We start from the raw sequence: 20,704 nt of genomic DNA on the forward strand, positions 1-20,704 counted from the left end.
ATGCCACTGTTTCCTGTACAAAAAAAAAAGGCAAAAAATTGCCGCATTGGTGATTGTTGTATTTGTTTGTTTGTAAATAAAGAAATAAAAATTGAAATATGGCTTATAATTATGTTGTTACTGCGCATAAACCAACATCTGTTACTAATGGTGTTACAGGTAGGGTGCTAAATTTATTGTTATCTGTATTCTGACACGGTTAATTAACTTGAAAACAGTCAACTAGTACAATGATTGATCATTGAGTTATGATTGAGTACTAACACTAGAGTATTTAAACGTTTGGAAACACGAACGGTTTGGAAACACCCATCGTATTTTTTTAATCACAGCGCTTTTATTGTAAAAGGAAATGGAAAACTACTACATTAGTAATGCGCATGCATCATTTCTGTTTCTTTCCTGCACGTCTGCTATTCGTTGCTATCCAGACGATCGAGGTTACACGGGGTCAAAGACCACAGGTACGTGAACTTTTTTTTTTCTCCTACGTAGGGAAAATGAAACCAGGTCAGGGATGATTGCTATTTTTAAGCATCCTGACGTATTAACTATAGCAGATTTGTGTTTTAGGGTTTAAAAATGGTTGGAAAACACGCACTAAACAGCCCAGATTATTCACTGAACAGAATTAGAAATAAAAGGGGGGTGATTACAATTATTTACAAATGTCATACAGAAGCAAATGGAAACAGTAGTAAAATATAAGAGTAGAGCTAACTATGACTAAGTTAGATCTAATTGCTTTATTAATTTGATTTGTTTATAATATTTTTTTTTCTCTGTGACAGTCTAGATACACGTATCCAATATTTGATCATCTATAAGTGTTTAGACTATATGGCTTCAGAGAAGAAAAGAAAATATATTCACCACAAGCCTGAAATTGTTAAAGCTGCCATAGAGGCAATGGATAAAAATGAAATGTCTCTAAGAAAAGGCAACTAACAAAGTTGTGAAGGACAAGGAAAAAGTAGAAAAACATATGCACAAGCAAGTCATAGAAAGGAAGAAACTAGAAGCTAAGAAAATGAACAAACCGAGTACTTCAAAAGACATAGATGAAGACAGCGATGACAATCCATTATTAAGAAGGGAGAGATGGAAAAAGAGCTGGCTGCAGGTGTTGATGGTGCTGACCAAGTAATAAATCAAACCACAAAAGATACTTGCTCAGATTGTGGCAAAAAAGGTGGAAATATTTAGATCCTTTGTGAAATATGTGATCGGTGGCTTCATGTGGAATGCACTCACATGTCAAATAATTTGACAACTGAAGAACTTGAAGATCTTTCTTTTGTGTGTCAATTATGTTGCCCAGATCAATGATCTTGACATTGGGCGGTTTCCATACCTTTATGCAAATATGCAAATTTTAATTGTATAAAATGAGTTAACATCTGCTGTATGTCTGTATTAATGTATGTAGTATGTGTATAAAATGTATATATGTAAATATCTAAATGTAAATATGTTTAAAACAAACATTTCCTTTGCAGCTAAATAAATACTTAAAGGCTAAATATGTATATAAATATGTAAATGTTTTTTTGTAAAATTGTAAAGATCCATTGTAAATATTGGCTGTATATTTGTATATATATATAAATGTAAATATATATATGTTTAAAAAAAACATTGTGTTGTTATTGTTTTATTTCTTTGAAATCAAATTAATAAAAATACCAAAATATTTATAACAGAATTTAAATATTAAACATCTCCTGCATCAAGCAAAAAAAATAAAAAGAAAAAAAAAAAAGAACATGTAGATCTATTTTTATAAGGGGGAGGGGGCATTGATATCACCTAAAATACTACAAAGTCTAGGCACTCTAGGCAACCATATTTAAACTCCAAACTAAATAAAAAGAAATAATAGATCCAGAACTTTGGAGTGGGGGGGGCGATTTTTTTCCAAACCCTAACCCTAACGCCCAGTAAACCCTAACCCTACGCATAAACGTGCATACAGCGCGCGCGCACACACACACACACACACACACACACTTATATATGTATATATGAGAATAAAAAAAGCAGCATTTCTCAACCTTCGGCGAAAACCAAAACAACTGGGGCAGCGCTATAAGGTTCTCTGGTGAAGTTCGGGGCGAAGCCCCGACGCCATAAGCGTTTTCTTGCTTTTTTCACTGCAGAAACGCATTCTCCTGACAAGTACAGCTCATTATTCATCAATGGAGTTCGGGGCGAAGCCCCGACGCCATAAGCGTTTTCTTGCTTTTTTCACTGCAGAAACGCATTCTCCTGACATCTACAACTCATTACTCATAAATGGAGTTCGGGGCGAAGCCCCAACACCAAAAGCGTTTTCTTGCATTCTTCACTGCAGAAACGCATTCTCCTTACCTAAAGCTCATTATTCATACTATTAAAACGACCTTTCGAATAATGTTGTACTTGAAAAATATTCTAATTTGAATTTATAGACCCATAATACATTGCAAATAAAACCGATTTGTTCCTTGAAAAGATAGGATACCCCACGTATTTAGATTTTTGCTTTGAGGATCGCCGCGGAAAAAAAACTTATTCGATAAATAGTATTCACGAAAACTCTAGCATAAATTGTGAGTTATAGTCCCAAATTTATTTAGCTAGAAAAATATCAGTTTGAGTTAAAGGTTGGGAAAAGGCGACTATAAATGTATTTTTTTCGGTTTAGAACTCATCTCAATCATGACTCTTATACTGAAAAATTTCGTTTGAATTCTAACTTTTCCAATGCAAAGTCTTTCTTAAAATACTTATGATAACTTCATGTGAAATTACAAAAACTCCCATTTCCAGACATGGCGGTAGAGTGAAAACGATTAATCCTCGCTCCTTTACTAATTTCTGCTAAAGATTGCATTTGGCATTAAAGAATAGGTATGGGGCGACTCGATATAAGAATTTAATTTATAGTATATATAAATTATATTATTGACAGATTTTTTTAATTTTGTAATTTCTTAACTATAATACAAAAAGAAAAAGTATTGATTTGTCCGATGGGGGAAATGCGATTGCATGTATCGCCCCTCCCACCTGGTACAACCCTTTTTCATTTAAATTTTCTAATGATACAATTTGAGATTAGAGTGTGGTACGACATATTTACAATGGGTCACATATCAATACGTAGTTTATATTATATAGATATTCAACTAATTTTATTCACAAACTATGATTCTCCACAAAAATAGGACCGCCCCCCCCCAGCACCCAGAGGGCTAGAGTGGGGAGGGCAGTACATGCAATCGCCCCCCCCTCACCCCACCGAATCGGCCAAAATACCAGAAAGGGAGCGACATAATATAAAATTTATATATTAATTCAACTAATTTTGTTCACAAACTATGATTTCTCAATAAAAACGGACCGCCCCCCCCCACTCAAAGGGTTTAGGTGGGAAGGGCAGAAGAGGTATTCGTCCCCTCCCCCCACCAATCGGCAAACAGGGAACGACATAATATAAAGATCGGTTAAAATATCAATAACAAGTTACAAGGATATAGATATTTAATTGATTTTGTTAGCAGGCTGTGATTTCTACAAATAAATTGGACCGCCCCCCCCACTCAAAATTTAAGGGGGGGGGGGCGGGATTGATACCATCGCCCCCTCCCGACCCCACCAAATCGGCCAACATACTAGAGGGGGGGGCGAAATAATCTAAAAATAGGTTGAAATATAAATAATTAGTATATATTTTTAACATAAGTAATAAATTCGTATACAAATTGTGTGAATGCTATACTAAAGTTCGTCCGCCCCCCCCCCTTCCGGGGGGGTGGGTCGGCCGAGTGGGGGGGGGGGCGATCGCCCCTACCGCCCCCCCCCCTGGATCCGCCAGTGTGCTGAAGTAAATGTTAAAAATGACTTTAGTTAGGAATCTTAAATTAAAATTAATTTTAAAAAGATTTTAATTAACGTGTTTACAAATTCTTCTCAGTGTATTCATTTGTTGCACCTCGAGAAAAAGTGTTTTCAAATGTTGACGACCCTACAGTAAGTTTACATGAATTTCAATATGAAAAATGCAATGCAGAGACTTGCAACAAACATTTTATTATAGATTAAAAGTTGAAGATTTTCTGGGTACTTTCTTTTTTTTTTCTAGGTATTGCCATTACTGAACTATAAATAAAAAACAAAAGATCGTGCCAAAGTGTTTCCAAACGTTTAAATACTCTAGTCACTACTAGTATTTCTAACAGTAACCTAACAATCATCAATGTATTGAATGTTTTGTTTCGTTGGCAATGTGCGAATGTTGCTTATTTGTTATTATAAGTTATAAAATAAGTTATGTAAAATCTACAAGATTACAAAGACTTGAAAGACAGTTTGTGTGGAAACACAAACTCAAAATCTGCCTAAGCCTAAGCCCAAGGGCCATGAAGTGGTCCACCCTGGCAGGTAAAAAAGGCAGGTTTCAATATTTTCTGAAAGAATATCAGAATGAAATTCTATCAGTATCAAAGGCAAATGTGAAAAATGATAGAGAAGAATGGAGAAAGAAGGTTGACAGTGACAGATCTTGTGCTCCAACGGTCCAGCAGACCACACCAAGGGAAAGATGAAAGTGAAGGAGAAGTTCGATGTGAACCTGGCCTGACTAATGTCGTATAATGATTATTATCTAATTTAGGCAGGGAGGTGAAATTCTGGAAATTCCAGTATCCAAAAATGGCTTAAAATATTAAAATCTTGAGACAGGTCACAGAGTTTTCCTTTCTGCTACATAGCCATAGCGGATAGGCAGGACATAGGTCTTTGTTTGAATCGATTATATATGTAAATATATCATTGCTAAAAGGAGCAAATTCGATTACTTTTGACAAAGTTTTTATGATGGAAAACATTTTTATCTTAACAATTTTTTTGAAAAAAAAAATATTTTACATAAATATTTTGCATTGAAAGTATATGCATTTTTATTTTTACTGATACTCATTACAGGTAAGTCGTAAAGTGTTGATTTTATTTTTCTGCTAACAGTACATGTGTCTGGTTATATTCCTTCCAATTTTTAGATCGATCCATTGTCAACATCTTACAAACTTGAAAAAACTAAATAACACTGCCCTCGATGGACATGTTTGCACACAAACTGTCTTTGTAATCTTGTATTTCCTTAACAAATGAAATTATAATCTTGTAGCAGATATTATTAAATTAGCTATAAATCTAGATACTGTTTAAAGAGTTTTTACCTTGCAATTTTTTAAAAAGCGCATTTGAAAACAAATTGTTTCAGGCGATTTTGATCCCAATTTTTAAATATTTTGTTATTTTCTGCCATCACAATGCTGCCATTTTGTCCACACCTCTTTGACATTTCTTGTAGATCTAGACCCCATAATTTGTTTATTTCCTTCAATATTTACATTCTTAACTAGTGAAGTTCAATAAATATAAATGAAATCAGATTTGTGAGCTTGAAATTTACTACTAATAAGTACTAATACAAGATCTCTATCTACTATTAAATTTCTTATTTAATAAGTAGCTCTATCATTTATGAAACTAAATTTCAACTTTTTAACTTTTGACCTAGCTAGGCATGTGTCTCGCCTGGCTTAGCCAGCGACAAATCTAATTGATCTAATTGTTCTGTAAAGGGTGAATCTCTTATTCAAAGCCTCAAGGAAAAAAAAACATTTCCGTAAAAAAAAAATCTAAAACAAAATCTCCCCTTCCATTAGTTCAGTCTTCCATGGACATGTTGCAGCACTGCAGTTCACGCGATAATATGAAAAACTACTTATTAATTGTTGTTTAAAATTATGTTCCATTTATATGCATACACTAAATAGATTTTTTCTCTTTAAAAATAAAAGTAAAAATTTCTTTTTAGATTTGTAGTAAGTTTGATAGAACTTATGTAACTTCAACACACTTGTAAAAACAATTTAAAAAAAAAAAAATCTAAAACGGTTTACATAAATGTGTTAAAAATATGGTAAACATCATCTCCCTTACTAAATAGCCTTTTGTGTTTGTTACTATTAATTACATTTTTTAAATGCATATTGTCTCATATGGTTTACAAGGTGTTCGATATCGTAGTCACGGAAAAAAAAATTGTCCGATGAAGTTTACATTTTGTCATACCTTCCCCACCCCTCTTTGACATCATATTTTATTTTAACTACTTTACTTTAACTATGCGTGTTAACTTTGCAACAGATCTAATTTATAGACAAATGGATAACGAGTTTATAGATGGTTTATTTTATTTTTTTTTTAGTTCTAGCCAATACATACCGGTACCTTCTATAATTCAAATGCGAAAAAATTGACACAATTCGGCTTAACTGGTTCGTTATGGCAGCTTTACTCTAGATCTAAATTAGATTTTTTACTTAATTATAACTTACTAGTTTTGGGTGTCATTCATAAATAGAAAATGTCAATCCTACGTGCGTAAAAAAAAAAGAAGCTTCTCATGCCTCAAACCAATTAAGAATTACTTGAGGTCAACAATTCTCGAAGATAGATTGAAACATTTGGTTATTCTAGCTACTGAGCGTGATCTATGTAGGAAACAGAATTTTTATGATATACTGTATGACTTCGCTACATGCAAGGCTCGTAAAGTAATTCTGCACGTAGTAAAGAATGAATAAATGCAAAAAGACTAATTTATTTTCTAATACAAACTCTTAATTTTCCCTTATTATCTGTATCCCTACCCAAACTGGGCCCTTTCCGTTTCACATAGGATCCCGCAATGGTTTAGAGTCCGGCCCTGCTATTCACTGAGGGGTGAAAACAGAGAAGATTACTTGTCTCCCCCCCCCCCCCCCCCCCCTTTCCTCTTTTTTTTTTTTCGTTACAAAAGTTAACTCTAGTCCGACTTACAAAAATAAAAGAGTTATATATGGATTAAATAGTAAAATAGTATTATATGTTATAGGCAACACTAAGCTATACACTATACTATCTAGTGTGTACTAGTCCATAGCTGCTAGTTTATAACTGCTTATATAGAGATAAATCATGGGCCATATGCTAATTTGGACCCCAAGAAATATTTAGCACTGGCGAGTGACATATAGTTAGTCTAGATCTAGATTTAGATAGAAATAACTTGACTTATAAAAAAACCTTTTTTTTTAATTTATAAAAAGGGCCCATGTAAAATAATATATATCTAATATTTTAAGACTAAGCCTTTATTAAAGCTTTTAAAGAGCCTTTTCAAGACACTCAAGTTTCATTCTAGATCTAGTCTATTTAGAAAAAAAATGTCATCTGATGCTCTAGATTCTAAAGTATAATAATTTATAGTCAAGTAGATCTGACTGCACTTTATGTGCATTTTGTTAAGCCCACAAATAGTCTTTGGTTAGTTGCAGTTGTGATCACATTCACAATTAACATGATGAGCATCAGTGTGTCATTTCAATTCACTTTCTTTATCTTTTCATTTTTGTTTCCAGAGCTTATAATGTGCTTGGGATATTTGATATGTAAATTAGACATTTCCTAAGCAAGTTAGTTCAAAACAAATATATTGTTACGTATTTCTGAATCTTCTGGCTAAATGTATTAGTAGGCACACAAATAAAAAAACACTGCAAAGAACTTGACGACTAAACTCTCAGCTTCATATAACTTTATTAACTATTAACTCTAACAATTTGTTACTGTAACATGTAGCGTAGAAGACTGTACAATATCTGTCAGTTTACAGTTAGCTATACTTCGTTGCAATTCATCTCTTCACTTCGTTGCAATTCATGTCTTCTCAACTTGCATCGAGTCGTATTCCACAGAACAGACCAACGACACACTTCCCAGTGTCGCTCCAGGTCTCCCAAAGCTGAACCAAGTCGTACTCAAAGTCTACGAATCAGAGCCGCACACGTCTTACATCGACTGTATCGACTGTAACGGCTCAAGTCCACTGTAGTTCGCTGTATAGACTTTAACGACAGTTGTCCACTCCAGTTAACTCTACCCTAGTTAACTTGTATCGAATCGTACACATCTCTCTTCTACTGTCTCGCACAGTAGACAACAGTACCGACGACTCACTCGCGACTCCATACGACTGACTTTCACATTAACTCTCTGGCTTATATAGAGTCCCTAATCGCTTGTCCAATATTGCAAAAACACTGCTAGTATCTTCTGGAATAACACGTGAGGAAATGTCACATCCTGTCTTTGTTTATACATGTAGATTCCAGAAAACATCGGCTGCAGTGTCATCTTGCCGGGGTCACAAGTTGTGACCTCTATCTGTCACTGGACATTGCTAGTACCTTTTGGAATAACATGTAAGGACACGTCACATCCTGTCTCTGTTTATACATGTATATTCCAGGGAACACCCGCTGCTGTGTTATCTCGTCGGGGTCACACGTTAACCTCTTCCTGTCACTGGTCATTTGTAACAATATATATATATATATTCACAAATTCCTTAATGTAAAAAAATTCCTTATTGCAATAACAACAACACTATATATTAATCTAAACATTTTGTAATTCCACATAGATAATCATTTTATACCAAACAAAGAGACACTTACTTTTTATCAAACACAAAATACAGTAGCTTTTGTTTGTTCATGAAAATTTGGAATAAACTGTCTAGTCATTTCTACATTGACTGATATCAAGCTAACTACTAGAGTAAAGCATCTTAATGGAATACATCAACATATATGTGCCAAGTTTAAACCATTTTTACATTCACATTTTTTAGCTCTGTAATGGTTAGAACTAAGTAAAAAAAGAAAATCTCTAAAGCACTCATCAGTACATCCATTGGACAATCAAATATAAATATAATATCTTGATTACAATGTATTGTTTTGCACTCTGTATATCTGAAGTCAAAAAGAGGTAGACCATAGGGTTGGCATGTTCAAACTGTAATGTGACAGATTTTTTTCCTCGTCTTGGAGCAAAATGGTACACATCAAACAAAATATATTTTCTTTTTACGCGTGAGATGAACTCTGATTGGAATCAGGACAAGAAAAACTATTTATTTTGCTAAAGACACTCAGGTCATTGTTTTGTTGTCACTATTACCATGGTCTTCCTTCTCTCTTTGTGACTGAAATAACCAGAGTCTTTTGTCATCTGTATGAATATTTAGTGATCTCATACTCCTGAGAGGGGTATAGGTGCTCCATAGGCCATTTCACCTGTTTTGTGACCTGGATCTATTCTTTCACTTCATTTTCTCACACATCAAGCTTGGTAAAGAAAAACATCTCTGCCTCCTTATTTTACCACTCCTCCCCTCCCCCTTTTTTTTTTAATGAGGAGATTACTCATCTCCTTGGGGACCCCCCCCCCCCTCCATTACCTCCCTTTCATACGCTTTTATTGTTATTGACAAAATTACATAAAGCTGTTTAAAAAATTTGGTTTTATACAAATGTACTGTAAAAGCTAAATTACTCTGGCATTTTGAAAATATTTTGGAGACATTAAAATATTTTTTGAGTTAATTTGTGCACCTCTCCTTTTCTAAATTTTAATATGGAGATTGATATAATCTCTTTTGTTATTCACAGGCAATTTAACCTCTCCAACAGACCTGAACTTAATTATAGCCAAAAACACAAGAGTAGAGATCTATGTGGTCACACCGGAAGGGCTCAGGCCGATTAAAGAAATTATGATCTATGGTCGAATCGCTGTGCTTGAGCTGTTTAGACCTCCGGTGAGTTACTTACAATATAAGTGTTTGATATATAATAAATAGATGTAAACCAAAGTATATCATTATCATATCAATTTTATCCACATCAGTCATTCCTCTTAATAGGTTGGTATTAGGTTCCATTTATTTCCATTTATCTTAATCTTTGAGTAGCCTCATCCTGTTAGAAAACAAAAATGTAAAGTACCCCTTTCAGATCTAGTGATCCATAGGGCAAATGATGTAAAGCTGTCTTTTAATTTTGTAAATCATAAGTTTCCATTCAAACTACTGTTTCATGGAGCAGTACAACCTTTATTTAGTTAATTATAAGGTCATGTTTCTATGGGTGTGTTGTATGACACAATTAAGTAAAACTTCCAAAACCTTTACCAACAGCGACCCAATTGTCATTTCCCTTAATCTCTTTTCTGATTGTGATCCTATGTGGAAATGGACCAATCATGTTTTATACTTTTATACATTTTTTAAACTGTATATAAGAATTACACTAATTTTCTTTACTAGTAATAATTCATTTTTTTTGTTCAGGGTGAAACCAAAGATCTGATGTTCTTGTTGACACATAGATATAACGCAATGATCTTAGAATGCCAAGTTGATGGAGAAAATATTGAAATTATAACACGTGCTCATGGCAATGTACAGGTAGTGTGCCATACTAGATATTTAATTCCTCTGGGGCTTTTTTTTTTATATTAGTGAAGTCATTCAAAATATTATGTTTTCAAGTTTTATAACATTTGAAAGTTGATGGTGGAAAAATACCTTACTAAATTCATCTTGACATTTAGTATCATTTTAGTTGTTTGTTTTTTTTTTGTTCAATGGTTAACGAAGATTTAGTTTTAGGGTAGACTGCCTTAAGTATGCATAACAGATTCAGGATTACATTAATTTATAGATGGGTGGACCCAGGAACATCCTCAGTTTTTTTAATTTAAAATTTGTATGTCAGATCTCAATCAAGAGTCTTCTGTTTAACTACAATGCACTAATAATTTATACTAGCACACGCTTATTCTCTTTCATTGATCTGTGTTTACTGTTATCAACTTTTTTTTTTTCTTTTTTTTTTTTTAACTAATCAACAGTTGATTGTTATGTAAAATCATTTAAGTATTTTTTTAATATTTTTTTTTTTGTGAGCCTAGGATCGTATTGGCAGAGTTTCTGAGACTGGAATTCTTGGAATTATTGACCCAGAGTGTCGAGTGATTGGATTGCGCCTCTATGATGGGCTATTTAAAGTAATTCCACTAGAGAAAGATATCCGGGAGCTTAAAGCTTTTAGTATTAGGTTTGTTATCAACTATTCTTTTCAATAGTGTTAGTCTTGTTACAATTAATCTCCCAGCTGATGTAAATCTAAATGGTAATATACAAATAAAAATAATTGAATTTTATTGAATTTCGTTAAAACAATAACATTCACAAGGTTTTTAATTTCTCTTTTAAATTATTATTATCCTTTTCTTTTTATAGAATGGAGGAGTTGAGCGTGATTGATATGGCTTTTCTATATGGTTGTCAGACACCTACTGTAGCTCTAATACATCATGTAAGTACTATTCACTGACCTAAAATAGCTTGCTATTTTCGCCCTTCATGAGGCTATGTATAATGCAACCTTTTGCAGTCAACTTCATTGTGTCAAACTTAATTTGAAGATTTTTACTAGTGGATATGTTCAAAGTTAAACAAATTGTATTTTGTTATCAATTTTGTTTTTGCAAGTTAAAAATAACAAGGCTTTGTGTATCATAAAGATTTCGATCATCATCATCAAACTCCAATTGAGTGAGGGTTTGAGAGGCTTAAATTCTCTCTTGCAAAAGCCCTGGACAGAAACCCTGCTGTCTTGTGTAGTGCGTACACGTCACCATACAGTTCGAGAATTTTTGGTTTCCCAGACCTGTCGAGGTGGAGATCAGCAAGTCTGGGGCAGTCAAACAGAATATGAGGCACGGTTTCCTCTTCTTCCCCGCAGCGGGGGCACCGTGAATCAAAATTTAGCCATAGCAGTGAGAAATATGAGCCAACAGGACAGTGGCCTGTCCTGCACTGTGCTATAATAGCTTGCTCAGGCCTGGACAGCCTCCACCACGGGGAAGTGCTGTCAGGGCGCTTCATGCATTCCCTTTTGCAGTCAACTTCATTGTGTCAAACTTAATTTGAAGATTTTTACTAGGTGGATATGTCTAGAGTTAAACAAATTGTATTTTGTTATCTATTTTGTTATTGCAAGTTAAAAATAAACAAGGTTTTGTGTATCATAAAGATTTCGATAGCTGCCATTGATATAAAAATGACTTTAGTTTTCTTCTAAATTTAGCCTATTGTTTAGCTATATATAATTTTATGTTAGGTGTCAAGATGTTACTAACTACAATTTCACTGATCTCTCTAATATTTGTATAACTTCTAGGACCAGAGTGGGAGACATGTCAAAACTTACGAAGTATCACTTAGAGAAAAAGATTTCCTCAAAGGTCCTTGGAAACAGGATAATGTGGAAACAATGGCATCAATGCTAATTCCTAGTGAGTCATTTGAAAAGACACAATTTTGTAATAAAACCTGTTCTTCACTTAACTGTACAGTTTGATATAAAATGTTTATATTTTATATTGCTGTTTTTTTGTTTGTTTATTCAGTTCCTGCTCCATTTGGTGGCACTGTAATTATTGGTCAGGAGTCTATCACATATCACAATGGTGACAACTATATTGCCATTGCACCAGCGCAAGTGAAGGTAAAATAAGTTAAAATATTGATGATTAAGTTTAGGAATGAATTATTGGTTGACCATTACTTAATAAGTTCTTGGTGACAACACTAGATGACATTAGCAGCTATATATTGTTTTGTAACCATGCATGCTACTCTTTAATGTTGAAGTTGTGCTGAGACAGAATTTTGTTTGAATCTCCAGCTGAGCCCTATAAACTGTTATGGCAAAGTTGATGCCAATGGGTCTCGGTACCTGCTAGGCAACATGGCCGGAGATCTTTTTATGTTGATCTTGGAGAAGGAGGAGAAGATGGATGGCACAGTGGTGATCAAAGACCTCAAAGTAGAGACCCTTGGTGTGGTGAGTTGAAGATGTTTCTATCTCAAATAGTTTGATCTAAGAGTGGATATAAGCAGATTGCTAGTATTGCGCTAGTCAATAGATATGGATATGGATAGAAACTAAATAACTTTATGGATGAATCTATAATGAATCTATAATGATAAAAAAACAAATATTAGGAAAACAATTTTGAAAAAAAAATTTTAAAATTCTAATTTGTTTATGATTAAATGTTACAAATCAAACAAAAAAAATTGTGATTTTATAATGTGTTATGTTACTAAAAATTTGTATTTTTATTCAAATGGTTTTATTGACATAGACAACTATACCAGAGGTGATTCTCTACTTGGACAATGGTGTTGTGTTTCTTGGGTCACATCTTGGAGACTCGCAGTTGGTCAAGGTAAGAATACTTAGTTTGGTTTATAATTATGTGTTCAGTTTTTCTTGGGACTTGCAATGTGTTATCTTGTTATGTGCTGTTTATCTATATATCTAACAATGGTCTATGTTTAAACAGGAAAGATACAAAAAAGTATGCTAAAAGAAATATTGTTTTTTAGTGTTAACATGAAAAACTTTCTGTTCTATAAAAGTTAGTGTTAACCAATAGAATATGCTGTGATTCTGTCAAACAGAAGGTCAAGTTAAGTGATGGTGGTAGTGAAGGGAAAATAGAATTTAAAATTACTATTAGGACCTTTGTATGAAAAGTCTTTACTTTTCAAGTAATTTCTAGTTAACCCAGAGAAACAATCTTTATTTGTCTCCTAGCTGGAATGTAGTTTTGCTAATGTCTCTACAAATTCATGCCAATATTCTTACAAATTCAAGCTTTTTCTCTACCATTTGGTGCATGGGCGTAGCCAGGGGGGATTTTGGGGTTAAAACCGGGGGGAGGGTCGGAATTTAGTGACTGATTTTTCACTTTGATTCTATTTATTTTAGGTGAGATTTTAATACTAAACCATCACTTGCCCCAGCGCAGCCAAGGGGATTTTGAGTGTAAAACTCCCTCTTCTATAAAACAAAACCAAAAAAAAAGAATGCAATTGACAATCCCCAAACTCCAAGAGCATATAGCTAGGGAAAATTTTGATTTTAAAATCCCCTCCGAAATTTACGATAAAACCCCCTCTTCAATAAAAGACTATCCATACATCAGCGTATATATATATATATATATATATATATATATATATACATAAGCGTAGCTATAGGGGTTTTGTGTTTAAACCCCTCCCCAGCGGAGTTTATAGCTAAAAACCACCTCTTCAATATAAAAAAGCAAATTACGCACTTAAAATTCTATGAGCGTAGCCAAAGGGGGTTTTGAGTTTAAACCCCCCTTCAGCAGGGTTTAAAGACAAAAAAATACCTCTTCAATATAAAAAAAAAGCAATTTACACACTCAAAATGCTATGAGCTAAGCCAAGCCAAGGGGTTTTTTTTTTGTTTAAATACCCCCATACTGAGAGTTTTGAGATTGAAAACCTCTCTCTTCCATTTTATTCTAAAGTGAGCTACAAATTCTATGACCGTAGCTAATGGGGTTTTGAATTTTAAAAAAAACTCCACAGATTTTTTAGTTTAACCCCCACCCCACCCCCCAATGATTTTGATGATAAAACTTCCCTTTTTGATATAAAATCTAAAGCAAACTACAGTCACCTAATTCCAAGAGCGTAGTCATAGAGGTTACAAATTTCTACCAGTGGCTGGGCTCCATTAATAAAGTACCGTGAATAGTCATTTGCTGAAATTGAAAAAGTCTAAATGAAATGTGGCTCAACAAAGATGGCTAAGACAGATTTTAGGAGTCAGTTATATAGATCGGGTCTCAATTATGGAGGTCTCAGAGCAGGTGGGAAGAGGCTTCAGACATTGCCAGTGACAGATTTTTGTGAAAGCAGCTTGCCGCCCAATGCGCCATACGACGCGGGAGGATCTAAGTCAGTAAGAATAGTACATAAGGTTTTAAAAAAAAAAAACTTTTTAATAGCAGAATAATGAGCTGCAGATACCTCAGAATATGCATTTTGTTGGCTTTTAATACCGGAAATAGTGCTTGGCGGCAGGGTGGAGGGAGGTCCCAGACTCCCTTATGGTCTACAATTTTTCCACTAACTTCAGGAAGAACCTATTCTAGGGTACAATAAACATCTTCTGAAAGAATGAAGGGATTAATTATGTACACACACACGGGCACATACACACACATTTGAATTTTTGCCCCGGGGGGGAGAGAAAAAATCCTGGCTACGCCCATGATTTGGTGGGCCATAATCCAATATTTGAAGAAATGTATTTTGTATAGTTTACATTGACTGTTGTGTGTAACTAGTATTCTTATGCTGTTGTGGATTGTGATAATTTTGTGTAGTTCACCATCACCTTATTTATATACTCCTAGAAATTTTAGCTTCATTTCTGCTGTTTCAGTTGAACTCTAAGAGAGATTCCAATGGCTCCTATGTCCAAGTAATGGAAACTTTTGTTAATCTTGGACCTATTGTAGACATGGTTGTGGTAGATCTGGAACGCCAAGGTCAGGGCCAGGTAGGTATTTAATAGTATTTTGACTACATACCAATTACCCTAGCAATCAGTGGATCAGAGTTTACACGGATGTCTCATCCCATAAAGCCACCACAAATGGAGGAGCTGGAATACTTATCGAATGGCCAGATGGAGGAAAACTAGAAAAATCCATTGCAACTGGAGAGCTCTCTGACAGTCACAGAGCAGAAAGGGAAGCACTAGCACTAGCTACTACCATGCTAGCAAATCATCCAAGTTCCCCTCACAGTCAGATTGTCTTTCTAACAGACGCGAAAACAACCCTCCAAAGCTTGCAAAACTCTGATTCCCCTTATATTAAAAACCTCAGAACAGCACTTACAAAGCTCAACAACAACAGCAAAAAAAACTGTTATTCAATGGATACCAGCTCACATACAACTAGCAGGAAATGAGAAGGCTGACACACTCGCCAAGAGTGGGAGAACAAACTCACAAGTAAACTCTGCGCTCTATCCAGAAGAAATGAAGAAATTAATTGTAGATAAAATAAATAAGAATTGGACGAGCTCCCATCCAAATCACAAGAAAGATGACGCTTACTATAAGCTATCCCGACAAGACCAACGTCTAATCTTTCGACTCAGGACCGGACACAACAGAATGCGACAACACATGTACCGGAAGCTCAAAATTGGAACCAGTGAAATCTGCCCATGTGGAGTATCACCAGAAAATGCCGACCACGTCCTCCAAAACTGCTCTCTTTACCAAGAGGCCTGTATAAGACATTGGCCCCAAATCACCTTAATAGAAAGAAAATTATATGTAGAGCTCCCTGATTTGGAAACCACTGCGCAGTTCATCTCATGTATTGGTCTAGTCATATGAACACTCCAACATAACAATGAGAACGATGAAGAAGAAGAAGAAGAAGAAGTATTTTGACAATTCTGTCATTGCACAGAACAAGTGAAACTTGTATACCTGCTTGTCTGTCATTGCACAGAACAAGTGAAACTTGTATACCTGCTTGTCTGTCATTGCACAGAACAAGTGAAACTTGTATACCTGCTTGTCTGTCATTGCACAGAACAAGTGAAACTTGTATACCTGCTTGTCTGTCATTGCACAGAACAAGTGAAACTTGTATACCTGCTTGTCTGTCATTGCACAGAACAAGTGAAACTTGTATACCTGCTGAAAAAAATGTTTGAAAATAATTTGAAAGCTGATGTCATTATATGTATGTTAGCAAGTGATTTTGAAATCATTTAGCCATATTTAGAGCAGTCCTTATGCATTAAATTAAACATTAAATGCTTTGTTATTTATCTCAATCATTTACAAGCCCATTTACTGAATGTTCTTTCTTTCTATTTAGCTCTGTTTTAACTAAGAATAAGGAGCAGTTTTTCATTATGAGTTAATCTTAAGTGACAATATTTCACCTTGCAGTTAGTAACTTGTTCAGGTGCATTCAAAGAAGGTTCATTACGTATCATCAGAAATGGCATTGGAATCAATGAACATGCTAGCATAGATCTTCCAGGCATCAAAGGTTATGTATCATTTAAAACTAAAACCTTTTCCATGCCACTACATAGTCAAGTTTAATTTTATAGGATTTTTTTTTTTTTTAATGTTAATTACTTTTATTTAACTTTTTGTAGGTATCTGGCCACTGTGTGTTAACTCTGAGAAGTTTGACAACATGATGGTCATGTCCTTTGTTGGTCAGTCCAGGTGTGTACAGCTGTCTTGTTTGGAATTGAATGTTTCAGACTGAGGCATTCAATTTCTTGACATTTTTAGCGGCCCTCGAAAAGGGAAAAGACGCTATTAGTTTTGTGTGAAATGTCTGTCTGTCCGTCCCGTTAAGATCTCGTGAACTAGAAAAGATATTGAAAATCCGACTTCACAATATTTTAGACCATTCAAAGTTCTGATGCAACGGCTACTTTTTTTTTTCCTGAAAGCAAAAATTCTAATTTTTAAAATCAATTATGCAAGCAGTTTTTTAAAGAGAAAAGCTAATCAGTATGCATTATAAGTTAGACCTAATTTAAAACGAATTTTTATCTTATAAACTTCATTTTCGTGAACTTTTTTTTTATATAGCCTAAATTTGTATTTTTTTAAATTTTTGATTGAACCTTTTCAAAACAATTACTTTATTTATTCCTAACCGAGGGTCCCGGGTTCGAATCCTGGTGAAGACTGGGATTTTGAACTTCTGAGTCTACAAAGCTCTACCAAGCTCTAATGGGTACCTGACATTAGTTGGGGAAAAGTAAAGGCGGTTGGTCGTAGTGCTGGCTACTCGACACCCTCGTAACATCATCTGCACTATGGACCACAAGGTCTGAAAGGGAAACTAGTTAGGCCAGGTTCACATCTTACTTTACATTCACTTTCACCTATCCTTTGATCTGCGCGACCGTTGGGGCACTACACAAGATCTGTTAACCGTCTTTCTCCATTCTTATCTCTCATTTGTCTTTGATATAATTTCATTCGGATGTTCTTTCTGAAAATATTGAAGCCTACCTGGGTGGACCACTGGTTGTGCGGTTTGCGCCCTGGACTGTCGTTCGGATTTGTCGAAGGTTCAAACCCTGCCTGCTCCCATCCCCCATCGTCCTGCGGGAGGTTTGGACTAGGAAGTAAAGTATCTTCAACTCTGAAGGATTATCCAAATTATGTAAAACATTTTACTTCGGGGGCTGATTTTGAGTTTGTGTTTCCACACAAACTGTCTTTTCTAACCTTGTTTGTATATAAATTTGAATTTATTAAAACAATCATAAATTTGAATTCTCAATTTTAAATTTTGACAAATTTAAGCATATACAAGGATCATTCCATTGGCAACTCACAGCAACTGTGATGAACTAGGATCATTGGTTATTTCATATCATTGCATTAGGAATATATATTATTAAAGTAGGATTTTCATAATTGGATACATTTGATTTTTCAGAGTTCTCCAGCTGTCTGGAGAGGAAGTAGAAGAGACAGAGTTGCCAGGTTTTGATGGAGACAATCAAACTTTTGTCTGTAACAATGTTTGCTTCAATCAAATTGTACAAGTACGTTTTTTTTTGTTTTTTTTAAGTAGAAACAGAATATTTATCTGTTAAAAAAAGTTGTATGATTTTGTAGGTGGAAAATTTCATGTGTATTCCCATGTGAATTTATGTTTAGCCCTTTCCGGTCGTATGTCCCACTGGGTGGGACATATGTTTTTTCCTGTTCTGGTCGAATGTCCCACCCAGTGGGCCATAATAATTTGGCTCGAATTTAAGTTAAATATCAAACTTTTTGTTCCACTTCCTGATTCCTAAATTTTAAATTACTATTTTATAAAGCAGAAAGTAAATGATAATCGTGAAATTATTCTAAAAAATAAATAAAATAGCTTGACCAAGATCGTTTTTCACAGCATCAAAAGCGGTGCCGGGGGGGGGGGGGGGGGGGGGGGAGGTTTGACCAGAGACTAAAAAAAATTCTAATATTTCATAGCTAACTTTCCAAACAGAAAGACTAAAGACTGCATTGTTTGCAGTAACAGAAAAACACCAGGCAGTGGGTGTAAGACAGTATTCTAGTGTGAAACTTACTCTCAGTTGGTCAGTTACGTCACCCTGGAGTGCACCCTCGGGAGTGCTTCAAAAAGTACCATCCACAAATAAATTTTCAAAACTAAACATTCAGACATCATGTTTGGAACATTTTTTGTTGCTATAAATAAAATATAAAAAAACAACAACTGGATGTCTGTTTTATTTTTCTAATTTCTTGTAAAATACTATGAATCAGCTAGAGTTTAATTCAAACCTGGCTGCAAACTCCTCAAAAAATAAAAATGACTGGTAAGGGTTAGCACACCCTTGAGAACATTTATCAATATTGTGTTTCAGATCACACAGGCATCTATGAGATTAATTAGCTGCAGTCCTGGAGGATTAGCAGAAGAATGGTTCCACCCAGAAGGCAAGAAGATCAGTTTGGCATGCTGCAACAATAGCCAGGTGGTAATTGCAGCTGGTAGCCAACTCTTTTATTTTGAAATTGAATCAGGAAAATTTGCATTGAAAGGGTAAATTGATTTCTGAATGTTTAAAATGTTTGTTATAAACAAGTTTAACATGCATAAACTGCCTGCAGATTTTGTTTGTAATAATGGTCAGCTGTTTACCCAGAGTTGCAATTTAAAATTTGATTGTTAGTTTATAGAAATCATTGATGTTAGAAATTTAGCAAGTGAATACAATCTTTGAAAACTATTTGTTTTGTAAGACCAGAACTTGAAAACACTATAATGAACAAAATTGTTTGACTTATTTTTTGTTTCATTGAAGAATGTTTTGTAAACTTGTTGTTTTTGTTTCAGCCAAACCACTGTGGCTCATGAAGTAGCATGCCTAGATATCAGCCCACTCCAGGACAGCCAACAGCCATCCAACCTTCTGGCTGTTGGTCTGTGGACAGATATCTCAGCAAGACTTTTTAGATTGCCAAACTTTGAAAGTCTTCATGTTGAGATGCTGGGTGGAGGTAAACACTTGGACTTGTTATGTGTGTGTATGCTCCATAAATCCATAAGATGTTTTAACATGTTTGTGTTTGTTTAAACTGGAAAATGACATTCCCACAGCCATTCCCAAAGTTTTGATGAAACAAAACACTTTTTGTAGGCCTTTACACTAGTCATGTGGAACCTTAAAAAAGGAAAGTTCCCCTTTCAGACCTTGTGGTCTATAGGGCAGATGATGCTTTCTATCTAATTATACACAAATATTTTTGTTTTGAAACATTTTTATTTAAAAAAGTCAAGACATTAATTGCTATTTGTAAAAGGTTAAATGGTGTAATGTTGAAGAATGTGAATGTTGTGGAATGCTGGGTTCTTGCTTCCTGGAGTATTCTTGACATGTGATAAATATAGACACTACAAACTGACTTAAGTCCGTTTCAGCAGACAAATATAAAGTTTATTTTACAACATAATAATACTGCACTCCTAGTTAGTGCTACAAGTCAAGAAATAATAAACAATCCTATCCGCATAACAGCGGTATCAAGAATATCCAATACGTTAAACTCTCTAGAGTATATTACAAATCATGTCCGCATCTCAGCGGGTAACACTGTACAGAATAATCCATAATAAAAAAATACATATCTCAAAAGAACACTGGCATCAACTGCCCAAAAGATACTTCCTAACTGTAAATACTGCTCGACTTTTCTAAGTCGCTACTGTCCATCCCGGACCAAAATATACTTGACCGCCTCGTACAGAGGATAACACTCTACTTGACCACCCGGTCCAAAGTATACCACTTGACTGAACTCAAAGTCAACTTTATTCATTCTACTTCCTGTTTTCTACATCAGGA

General features: G+C 34.7%; 1 protein-coding gene across 1 annotated transcript in view; it reads left to right on the forward strand.

Moving 5' to 3' along the window:
- LOC106052815 (DNA damage-binding protein 1) overlaps positions 1-20,704 on the forward strand; it is a 35,022-nt gene continuing 14,318 nt past the window's right edge. Inside the window, exons 1-15 of the mRNA XM_013208275.2 lie at positions 1-159; positions 9,552-9,700; positions 10,232-10,348; positions 10,855-11,000; positions 11,186-11,261; positions 12,129-12,243; positions 12,358-12,455; positions 12,636-12,794; positions 13,099-13,182; positions 15,222-15,338; positions 16,758-16,860; positions 16,973-17,045; positions 18,283-18,391; positions 19,223-19,401; positions 19,696-19,859. Coding sequence (XP_013063729.1) covers positions 99-159; positions 9,552-9,700; positions 10,232-10,348; positions 10,855-11,000; positions 11,186-11,261; positions 12,129-12,243; positions 12,358-12,455; positions 12,636-12,794; positions 13,099-13,182; positions 15,222-15,338; positions 16,758-16,860; positions 16,973-17,045; positions 18,283-18,391; positions 19,223-19,401; positions 19,696-19,859 — 1,750 coding nt within the window. The 5' untranslated portion in view covers positions 1-98. The remainder of the gene's footprint in view (positions 160-9,551; positions 9,701-10,231; positions 10,349-10,854; positions 11,001-11,185; positions 11,262-12,128; positions 12,244-12,357; positions 12,456-12,635; positions 12,795-13,098; positions 13,183-15,221; positions 15,339-16,757; positions 16,861-16,972; positions 17,046-18,282; positions 18,392-19,222; positions 19,402-19,695; positions 19,860-20,704) is intronic.

Source organism: Biomphalaria glabrata, chromosome 10 (assembly GCF_947242115.1).
Source record: "Biomphalaria glabrata chromosome 10, xgBioGlab47.1, whole genome shotgun sequence".
Taxonomy (NCBI): domain Eukaryota; kingdom Metazoa; phylum Mollusca; class Gastropoda; family Planorbidae; genus Biomphalaria; species Biomphalaria glabrata.